Source organism: Seriola dumerili, unplaced genomic scaffold, assembly GCF_002260705.1.
Source record: "Seriola dumerili isolate Sdu_G_001 unplaced genomic scaffold, Sdu_1.0 BDQW01000478.1, whole genome shotgun sequence".
Classification (NCBI taxonomy): Eukaryota; Metazoa; Chordata; class Actinopteri; order Carangiformes; family Carangidae; genus Seriola; species Seriola dumerili.
The window spans coordinates 4,789,164-4,801,070 of NW_019174733.1; the positions used below are offsets into that span (position 1 = coordinate 4,789,164).

The 11,907-nt window shown below is 39.6% G+C and overlaps 1 protein-coding gene across 1 annotated transcript; it reads right to left on the bottom strand.

Annotated features, from left to right (window-relative positions):
• Positions 1-1,722: 1,722 nt before the first annotated feature.
• Positions 1,723-9,066, bottom strand: ubac2 (UBA domain containing 2). Its single transcript, XM_022763643.1, has 10 exons — positions 8,913-9,066; positions 8,373-8,497; positions 7,468-7,587; positions 6,949-7,055; positions 6,148-6,271; positions 5,997-6,044; positions 5,316-5,424; positions 4,170-4,312; positions 3,827-3,973; positions 1,723-3,542 (listed from the first exon to the last, which is right to left on the bottom strand). Exons 1-10 carry the CDS (start codon positions 8,941-8,943, stop codon positions 3,435-3,437), a joined length of 1,062 nt encoding a protein of 353 aa, XP_022619364.1. The 5' UTR covers positions 8,944-9,066; the 3' UTR covers positions 1,723-3,434.
• Positions 9,067-11,907: the final 2,841 nt, after the last annotated feature.

Genomic DNA, 11,907 nt, shown 5'->3' on the forward strand with positions numbered 1-11,907 from the left:
TCAAGTGCGAGATGAAAAATAAAGCATGCTCAAAGTGTCATTTTGTCCTTTGTGTTTCAGTGAATAGTTGGTAAACCATATGCTTTTGAATTGTTTGACGGAAGATGTGCATAATTTCTCTACATCTATATTCAGCCATCCTGGAGCGAGACTGTCTGCTGGAGCTGTCTGTTCACTGGAATAATCAAAGCGGGTGGGTGTGGCAGAGGGCTAACTGGCAATAGCAACACAATAGACCTGAATCAATGTCTCCATCTAGTGACAAAAGGAAACTTAACATTAACAGGTGGATTTTTTTTTTCACAATAACATTAGCAATCATGGTCACGTTATTTTCCAAAGTTATTTCTGTTGCAGAGTAGTTGTACTTTTATTTTGTAGTGCCTAATTTTGTTTTTATTTGAATGGTCTTCTATAGGCTTCAATATGCTCAAACTGAATTTTGGTTAATATTATTATTTTTCCTAATATTGACTGCAATTTCCTGTAATACATACAAACTATTGTGCAAAAGATCATGGTGTAGAGTAAAACTGATTATGCATATTGTGCCCCATATTAATTGGATGCTTTTAGAACTACTCTCATACTTTTTCCTTTAACTTTTCTTCCATTTTCCATCTTTCCTGATGAGCATCTAGCTTGCTGAGAGATATTTGTCTTGGTTTTACATGTATACGTTTTTTACTTACTACAAAATGTTCAAGAAAGATATGTACAGGTAAAGTAAATTTGTAGTATTAATGCATACAGGAATATTTTTTTCAACAGGCATCTCTGTTCTGGATTCTATTAAAAAGCCCAGAAGACTCTCTAACATGACTCTTTGACAGACAGTGAGAAAAGGCAGACTACAGACTAATGCACAAGCAAAAATTTCCTGTTTTATAAACACTGGTTTCCGCCGGATAAATCAGGTTCATCTCAGGTGAGCGGTAACAGATCACCCACAAGGAAATGACACAAGAAACCTTTGAAACAATGGCAGCTGCTTTGGAGTTTAGGAAAAGGTACTGGAAGATACTGTGTCCCTCAGAGAGCAGTGGTTTCAAACCTCTTTGGCTTGTGACTGCTTAGCTGCGTCTGTTTTTGGACCCATCGCTTGTTAGAAACATAAAAAGCCAGAACTGACCAACATTTCATGATAATAATAATCCGACCCACAATAAATTTGTAATGATGGCAGAAAAAAACAACTCACAGTGTTTAGTGACAGGAGCTGATATATTATCGAATGAAAGCTATTAGAATAAGTCACTGAAATGGTATATTTGAAAAGTTGTCACATAATAGCATCCTATCCATGAATGATTATATCTGGATGGCTGCAAGTGAAAAGTGGAATAATTTTCCAGGGCAGAGGATCTTTGCATGTCTTCCTCCACTTTCAATATTAGAATTTGGGATTGTGGGTAACAGCTTAAAGAAACACCAATATTTGCATGAATGGCATTAGGTTGTGATGGTTAGTAATTAATTTACCCAGAAATCTCTGGATTTCTTAGAATATACTCCATAAATCATGCTCAGTAAAAAAAAAACGTTATCCTTTTTGTTGTCATTTAATCCTTTAAAATAATTTAAAACCTTCAATTTCATGTTTATAATTCATGTGCTGTCCATCAAGGATTTGTATAAAACTAAAAGGGTTAACCAGAAGTACTGTCTGTTTGTTTGTTTTGAGGCTCGTCATCATGAATAACCTCTGTGCGATGCAAATAATTATTAGTCAGCAAGTTGATTTATTCCACAGATCAAATATGATTTGTTACAGTTTATCAGAAAGTTGTCCATGCAACAACTCCCTCATCACACCCATCAACTATTATTTCACTCTCAAAAATACATACACACAAATGACAGACTCATCTCAGTGGTCATATATTATCAATATTATTATGCACAAAATATAAAACTAGCATCTTTCTTTGACATCAATACATAGTGGCTGCAATATAACTTCTCTTCCACAAAATGTCTGCACATTTATATACACAAAGTAATTACTATGCAGTGCATAGTCTCCATAAATTTCTTGTCATGATATTGCAGAATGAATATCATCGGACTTTTAAGACTTGCCAAGATCCAGACACATGTGCTGTCAGAGAAAAGACTCAAACTCAGTTAAGACAGAATAAATAAAACCTTGAGGAGTGTGTGCAAATGCATCTGAGAGCATGAAATGATGAAAGAGACAGACAGTCAAGGGTGTGAAACATGACCTCCTTGACAGGCTACTGTGCACCTCTGTGTGCACTCAATGTCCTTAAATGTGAATGCCATGAACAGAGGAAGTCGCCTCAGAGACCCTGAGATAACCCATCTGACCTGTGTCCTGCCAAACAGCCCTGTCGGTTACAGACAGTGGACTTGTAGAGTTACAAAAGGGGCCGAACCACTCAGCGCTGAAATGTGGCTCTTGCAGCAGCTGTCAATCAGGCTTACCGCTTTGTTAAAACATCTCAAGCAGGAAAGGGTTGAGCCCTGCTACTTCCGTGACACACTGCCAACATAAAGAAATAACATCTGTGTAATAAAACCCTGTTATGTATGTTAGATTGTTCATGGATTCTTTAATCATAAATTCCCAAGTTGTAATCATGACCTCTGAACCTCCTCATGTAATTAAGGAGGTTAAGGAATTGAGGTATTTTTCACTGAGACTATTGTCTCAGTGAAAAATAAAAATTTGTCAAAAACCTGACAGATGACATAATGTTCTCTAATCCACTCTCTCAAAAACCTTGTGCACCTCTTTCTTAATCTTCTGAGACATATTTATCATCTCTGACCAGTTATCAGGGTCTAAGATGTTGGTTACACAGCAGCCAGTAGTATGGCAGTAATGACAGTGGGTTATAGAGATCTATTTCACACAGCTATAAGTGGGTATCCATGTGGAGGGTGTGTGGAATTTCAGCTGATGTGTGTGCTTCAGCATCAGTTGTTTTAAAGAAATCTCCCACTTTTTTATGTCCTCCACTGGACAGAAGACTCTGAAGCGTTCAAAGTGTACCGTGAGCAAAGCTCTGACCTGTTTGGTTTCTGAATATGTTTCATAGGGATCCCCTTGGAGTTAGAGGTCTAACTCATCTGCCTTGAGCAATGATTGTTTCACACTACGATGACCATCAGAAAGCGATGACGCAAATGTCTCCCACTTTGTGCTTCACACTTCTTCATTAATCAGCCAGCGATCAGGCTCCGCTCAGGTCGGGTCAGCCTAACACTGCTTCAGGGAGCAGTGACACAGCAGATTATCTGTACAAATTTCTGTTGTCTTCTCTCCCAATCTCCATCATTCATTGTCATTCTCTCCAACATTTTGTCTCCGTTTTGCTTTTTGCTCCTCTGCTTTGGTTGCTTCTCTTCCTTCTTTCTCTCTGTGTCCTTATTCACCTGTTTTTCTCACTGGGCTTGCTCTCTTTCTTTCAGTGTTGCAAGAGGAAGTTGGTTGCCATGTTGATGTCGTTGTTTGAAGCTCTGAGGGCCTCAAGGGCATCAGTCCTGGAAAAGCCCATTTCCACCAGTCGTGCAACCTGTGGGCCAAAAAAAACAAAAAAAACAACTGAGAGACAGCAGCTGCATCACCTGGGAATATTTCATAAGGATTCCCCACACAAAGTCAGGTGTAGGTGGGCTATAAAGACCAGTTTTGGTCTGTCTGTTAGCGGTCTGCCTGTGTATAAAGATTCTGAGTCATGCAGATCATAAGATATGTGAAATAATATCTGGAAATTACAGAAAGTGAACTAATACTGCACTCATGGTGTAAAGCTGCACGTGTGTAAACATATACAGGAACACACATGTGAACACCCACCTGCTCCTCTGCCACAGGAGAGTTGTCCAATAGTGGTGGCTGTGTGGATGGTTGTGTCTGAGCCTGGGGGCGGGGCTGCATTGGGGGTCGGTTCTGTCCTCTGTGTCTCAGGGAGGGAAACAACCTGGTCCACTGTAACAACCCAGGCTGCACACACACACACACACACAGACATGGAGGCACAACCAAGCACTGCTCATATGTAGACATTGAACAAATGGTACAACTGCAATTCAATACAATTCTTGAGTGGCATCTGATGCTTGAAGTAAGTGAAGTTCTGACATTGGAGTTAGGCTGCGCATTAATGCAGCAATAAGTTCGTGTTTGTGTGTTTATCTACCTGTGGCTGTTGTCTGGTGTTCCTCCTGGCCTCATTGTACTGGGCCAGCAGCAGCTGTTGGTCGAGCAGGTCCATCCTCTGCTGCCTCTGGATGTCCAGAGTGGCACCCATCCCCAGAGGTGTCTCACTGCTTGGCTGGGAGCCTTGATGACCACAGATGTTAATAACACATTAATAAGCAGACACAAAACATGTAACACTGTGTAAAAGAGCTGTACATCAATTGGCAAAAAGCAGCATAGTGTGACATAGAAAAATTCTGTTTTTTTTATCTGTTATATAATAGCAGAAATATATTTTGTCACATTATGTCCTGCACTTCACTATGATATCCCAGCTTTTGGACATAGAAACATAGCAAACACCAAACCAGCTTACTGTCAACAGCGGCTCTATTCAAGTTTTCAGAACAAAATGTGGAAAGCCAAAGTTGTTCAGCACAGACTATTTTGAGACTGATAAACACTCTTTCACAGCTGAAAGGCTTTAAATGACCGTGTAGGACATTAGAAATTGAAGAGGAGGAGCTGTTTAAGGCATGACGTTTAATGTAAACAACCTTTCAAGTGAATGTTTTCAGAGCAGAAAGTAATGTGTGCAGTCATGTGAAAAAGCACATCTTCAGTCATTCAGAAACTACTTTTCTTAATGAATACTGTATGCTTTCATACTACTATTTAATGATGGCATCATTGACCCATAAGTCCCCTCCTCCAATTTGTGAGACAGGACGAATGGCGTATTTAAATTTGGAACAAGAATTACTTTAGCTAATTAGCCTAATTGTTAGTATAGCAAATGGCCACAAAAATCTCATAAGGTAAAGTGAATCTGGAAAAAAACTTTTACAAGCAGAGAAGATCTTTAAGACAGCTCATTATTTCATCCTTGCTTTACTTTTCCTCCAGGTTAGTTTTTAATACAGGAAAATGAAAAAAACAAAACAAATACAATTTAGCATACATACATTAATGCATCATAGCACTATTCAAATGCCTAAAATGGATGTTATGTTATTTATCGGTATTAGTTTTTTTCTCAGTTAGACAGAGAAAGACAACTCCCTGCCAGGCCACGCAACACTGGTCACAGAGAAAAGGATTTGCACAGGATTTGTGTTCTGTGATTACGAATGGTTGGACTCACTTGAGAAGAGTGGCTCCAAAATATACCGTCCAATACGAGACACCCAGGAGGGTATGAAGAGGAGCTTCTGTAGCCGGAGAACATTGGAGTGGTACAACCCGCCTGAGATCTGAAAGGCACATTCACAAAAAACATGTATATAGTACAGATATCAGCTTTACTGTGTGGAGATCAAACTTTGCAAGGTAATCCATGGTGTGATGCAGCGAAACATGATCCGATTTCAGAGATATCAAAACCTGTGTTCAGTAAGGCTGCAAAGACCAATTATTTTCATTATTGATTAATCTGCTGATTATTTTTATTTTTATTATTGCATGATAATTTTGATGCTGAATAAATAGCGCCACCTGCTACCGTGCGGAGTGCTGGGCCAATGGATTGTTGACCCTATTTACTGTATTGGTTTTGGGGATGTTTGGGGAGTTAGGTGGTCTGTGAGTTTGATTTGAATGGTAAAGCAGACCTTGGTCTGAAAAAGTTTGAGAAACACTGCTCTTGAGCACATTGTTTTGACTCTCTGGCCCACACACAACCTGTGTGCCGAGTCCTGCAGCCCTCAACAAACAACCCACGTACTGCACCTCCTCCAGCCATAAATCACTTATTGGTGTTTTAATTATCGTTTCTCTTCCTAGATACACAGCAAATGATGAATTAATGAAGAATTTGGCTACTTACCAGTCCACTGAGTGCAAGAAGCCACATGAAGGGGCTGGAAGTCAACAGCTGGGGGAGAGAAGAAGAGAAAGAAACAACGCATTCTCAAGAACTCTGAAGGACAAAGAAAAATATATACACACATACTCACACCAGCAGAACACAGGCTTACCTGCAAGCCTACTATGTAGACCAGAGACTTGTTGGTGATGTGGATGTGGCCCAGGACCTGGGTGACTGGCATCCTGGGGATCGACAGGTAGAAAGGCACAAAAAGAGAGAAGACTGGAGCAAGCCTGTGAGAAGAGAAGTGTAAAAGTACAGAGGTTGGAAATGACATGCACGAATAGAGACACAGAGAGAAATAAATCACTTATCAGTGTAATTATCAGATTTTGTTTCACGCCGCTTAATACAAATCACTGAAAAAGATATTCACCACTCATTAATATAAAATACATTGATATTCAGCAGTAATAGTAATATTTCAGGCAATCTGGGAAAGGCCATGTTAAGTTTGCCGTGTTAGGCTTTTTGAGCAAGTGACTTTACCATCTCACTTTTTCTGAATAACAACTTCTTATTTCATTAAATATCTTAAGTCATTTTTACTTCCTTCCTTTTGTGGCAGTGGATAGTATGCTGCTGTCACAGTCCACCACCATTTAAATACCGTATCCTCAAATATAATATGGGGAGGGGATTAGGAAATGAAAAAACGGATACTGCCCAAGGCTTACATGGTGATATGTTGAGGTGAAAAAGACAGATTTTCCACTTAAGTGACACATGGCAATGACACATTGTCTTAACACTTCATAAACCTAACTGAATACAAGGCTATTTATCTTTTAATTGCAGGATCCTCAGAGGCCATAAGAGTGACAAAAAGCTATTCCCTTTTCGAGATGCAGCACATTCATTTGTGAAACTTAGCAAATGTTGTGGCTAATAAAATGACCAAGCTACTCACAGTCCTGCAGGCAGTTCCTCGACTTCATAGTCAAATAAGAACTGGAAAGCCTGGGCCAGCAGGAAGTCCATCAGCGCAGACAGACACCAAGTGCCCAACAGGAAGGACTGGAATTAGAATATGCGCCACGTATGATGGTTAGAACAATACAAACTTAGAAGGTCTTCAAACTTTTCACTACATTTTCACAAACACAGTGACACTCAGTGTCAGATGTCTTTTACGCAACAAGCTAGTGAGAACTGCTTTGTGCCAGATGAGGAAGTTAAATATCACCTTCCCTAAAAGAGGAAGTTGCTACAGAGGTGCACCTCATAGTGATTCATATTCATTCTTACAATCCTGTTAAAGAAGATCTTAACATTTTGCTTTTGTCTACGAATGTAACTGGAGAGGAAACGACCCACAAAAAGATTTCGGGGCAATGTAGTTCAGCAAGCAATATGAGCAGGTTTATTAAATTTGTACTCTGTGTATTTATGTTTGTATTATTCAAATGTCAGTGGATATGGTACTTACAGCAAACTTCCTGGTGCCAAACCTCCTCTCAAAGATTCGGAAGTTGTAAATGAGCAGGCTGCTACAAAAGGAGTCCTTCACATCTAGACACACCAACCTGCCACACAACAACCTCCACACCTACAGCACGAGGGACAGAAGAATTATACATTCAAATTAATAACTTGGTGTAATAATGCCTCTTCTGAATAACACAGTGTACATAACCTAAATGTTATGCCATGTTATGCCCTATCTCACATCTCAGACTCACCAAGAACTTCTAGACGTTAATACCAAATAATTTTTAAACCAATTTGACAAAATAGTATTATGTCAAGGTCATTTTAATAGCTTTTTCAGAACTTTCAACTGCATCTCATGGCCTTCATCAGCGAATAGAACTGGCTCAAGTGGCATCATGTAGCATAAGTAGGGAACTTTTGACTCCTTTCCCAGTTGATGCTGCCACTGGTTTTGATCTGGTAATCACAAACAGCTGCCCCAATCGGTTTCACTGATGTAGATCACACTGCATTGCATTGTTTTTAACCTGTTATCATGTAATCAAAGTTCCTTAGGTTACATTGGTCACATGATGATACAAGAGTCAGTATCGTAACAACTGTGATATCTTCATTCACTGATGAATGAGATGCAGCTGAAAGATCCACTAAAAGCTAAGACCTGGACCTTGAGTTAAAATTATGTTGTCATTCCAATGGTCAAGAATGAACTATGATGTTCAATTTGAAAACAATACATCATTCATCGAAATGTTTTAAAAGATTATATCTACTGGTGTCTAAACCAGGACAGTTTCACAAAAAGTAGAGGAACATGGCACCCAGGGACACATACACATTATTTAGAGATACTGGTTGTTGTTTCACACGCTAACACACAGACAGATGCTGAAGATGTACCTGGTGCTGGTGGGTGACAGCCTGTAGGTTGTATACAAACAGTTCTTGGTACTGTGGCAGCAGGGTGAGCATCACAGTCAGCCCATTGAGAACCAGGAGGAGGCCTTTAGACAGAGGAGCCTTATCTGTGCAGACCACCAGTGATGGAAAGTAGGTAAATTTACTCAAGTACTATGCAACAAAATACTGCTTACAAATTAATGTATCAGTAATAATAACCTAATGCTATAATGATATGATGCCATAATGATATGACGTACTCTGAGTACTTTAATACTGTAAATACAATTTCCTGACTATACTTATATACTTTATTTTAAATACAGGCCTCGTTTTTTGTCATTTTCTGTTACTTTTAACGATGGCACCTTAGCTAAGTAAACCGACTAAATGGAAAAGCAAAGCGTATGTTATTTATTAACTGAACGCAGCTGTAAGAGAGAGATATAGCCTAGAGTAAATGAATGACAGCGCAATGCTAACACCAGTTAGCTGAGCTAGCTGTTACCGTTGGTTTGACGGTGGATAGCGGATACTTACAGAGGCCCCGAGAGCCGGTGGTGGTAAACATGGCGTCTAGATGAGTAACGGAGTCCAGGCGAAAACCGTTAATCCAAAGGCAACGTAAAACTAAGTCTAAAACACCGAAATAAAGTTGGGGTGAGGATCCATGCTGTGATGAGAAGGAGACAGGGGGAAGGGGAATGTCCTATGGAAGCTCGACAAGCTCAAAAGGTGTTTTTTCGCAGGCAGCTGAAATTAGAGGAAACGTGACCTGTGGAGGGCGCTGTTGTTCTGTGGTGAGGACTTGATAAGGATCCCTGGATATTTTTACTGATAAATTTACACGGTCGCTAATATTGACAGACCAACAAAAAATGCAGAGAATTGATAAGTTATGTATGCGATCCATTGCTTAAGGCAATTAAATAATAAAACTATCTCTATTTTCCGTTCACCATTATCTGTTTATAAGAGTTTAATTCCATTAATATGTTTTACAAATAAAAGTAGTGCAGGACAAAAACTAATGCGTAAGATAACAATAACAAAATATAAAAATGAATCTGTAGCGACTACTACTAATCAGTGGTGTACAAGGGCCTACTCAGGTCCTTTATTTAGGCCTAAGTAAAAGTAGCAATAACACAGTGTAGCAATATTCAGTCAAAGGCAAATGTCATGCATTTAAAATTTAACTTTCAAGTCTTTTCAAAAGTCAGCACCAAAATATACTCATTTCGCAGAATGGCCCATTTCACAACAATGTACTGTATATTATATTATTAGATTATAATTAGTGATGAATTAGTGTGAACATCACTTTAACTTGCAGCTGGTAAAGGTTGGGCTAATTTTAATTAGGCCTACTTTACATGCTGCAGAGTAGCCTATATAAAGAGAAAGGGAATGTCTGGAAATATCTGAATCTTAGGGAGCTGGTCTCTGGATGCATCTGAAGCAATTTTAAATGACTTGAAGGCTGGTAGATGTTTTGACCAATTCATATTGCCCCTTTTTGACCCCTGATATTGATTACTTGTGATGAACATTTGATGAATGTTATTTTATTATGATATTTAATGAGTCTTTATTTTCATTGTTAATTGTTACAAGTATGTCTGCAACCCTGTTAAGGTTGCTGCTGCCTGTTTTATCCAGGACATTCTTATTTAAGAGCTTTTGATCTCAATTACACTTTTCCTGGTTAAATATCATAATGTATTTGTTGATTATATTTTCTATTATATTCTGTATTATTGATCTGAATCAAAGTAGAAGAAAATGGAAATTCTGAAGTTAAGTACAAGTACCTCAAGTACCTCAACAGTAAATGTTATGCTACTAATAATACATACATATGAGAAATAGATTAAAAGAATGTATTATTACCATAAAAATAAACCCATGAGAGAATTGAGGAGGGCAAATTGTTTTAAACAAACCTGTAAAAATGTTTCAAGACAAATTGTTGTTCTTGTATGAGATCAGGGTCATCTCTGGTCCATACTCCAGTGTGAACCATTGATTTAACGACTGCAGCACCCCTGCAGCTAGTGTCTTGCTCACAGGCATTTCGGCAGGGCAGCTGCTGTAGCCAGATGATCGTCCTGATGAAGGGCAGTCTCCTTATCCACGATACCACCCTGCCAGTATCTCATGCACCTCAAACAGGGCATTTCCCAGGGCCCTGAAGCACTGGTTTAATCATGTTTGATCTTTAGCCTTGTCATCTATGACCATTTGCTCAGTGTGTAATATGTGTTTATGGGTTGGATATACATATGTACAAGCAGCGTGGGGAGTGTTTCATGTCTTGAAGCCATGTGGTCAGCTTTCTGACAGAGTGGTCACAGTGTTAATTATCCTTGGGGCCTTGAGCAGGATGTGACTGCACAAAGTCCAGTTTAATGACTTTTTCTTATGGTCCTCTGGCCTTATGCACACAGTGTCATATCTTGTCAAGGTCCAGACTTCCTTTGCAGAGCCCCTGCTTTGTCTTACAATACAGGCTGCCAGATTTATTCACATCAAACTGTGTATACCTTCATGCCTGGCTGTGATTGCTCCTGAGCCAATTGATCCAGTGCTTATGTTACTTCCAAATACATTTGAAAAGATATGGCGAACAGCTGTCTAATAGTGTTGCATTTCCCCATCATCCACAGATGCAGTAGCGTGTTAGTTCCCATTGGTTAGTTCCCACCCATTAGGTCTATTTGGCTGCCGGTGGTCAGATGTGACTGCAAAGCAGAGCTCAGGAACAGCTTGCTAATTGTGTTTCAGACCTTCTCTGTCACTGATGTAGGAGTGAGGTCTAAAAAGGTTGCTTTGCCCCTGTTCTCAATCAAAGATAATCAGATTAAACAGCGCAGAGATGTGTGTATGCGTATGTGTGTGTTTGTGTGTGCTTACCAATAAAGAGACTCCAGATTTGGAGACAGCCTTGACTCCTGCTGTTTGCTTTGTTCATTAAGAGGAGATGAGCAGATGGTTTGCTGGTCTGTTGTGCAGTACACACATGCGGGCACACACTCATAGAAACACACACACACATGCAAATACACGCACACGCACACACACACATCGTGCTCCGTCCTGTCACCTTAGCTTTATCCTCCATTTATCTTTTCCATTACACATCTCTCAGCAGGACAATGCTACTCGGTGAATTGTGAGGGATATGTGTGTGTGTATGTGTGTATGTGTGTGAGAGGGAGAGAGAGAGAGAGAGAGAGAGAGATACACGGGAAAGTGAAAGTAGAGTGTTGCTGAATGAAGTCACAAACCTTTTTAGTCAAGACAGCCTCTGAGGTGGTCATCTGAAAAGCTGATGACTCATTCACACATTCATTTACGTGAATCATTGCTATTCACTTGTCACCGACTCTGTATTCAGGAAGAATTGCTTATAACAGCGGTATTGTTTTAGTCCCGCATCACAGCTTATCTGCCTGTGTCCAGGAAATGGCACACTGCACATTTAGACAGGGTTGCATGAGCAAAATCTGGCCTACTGCAAAGATTTTTTTTT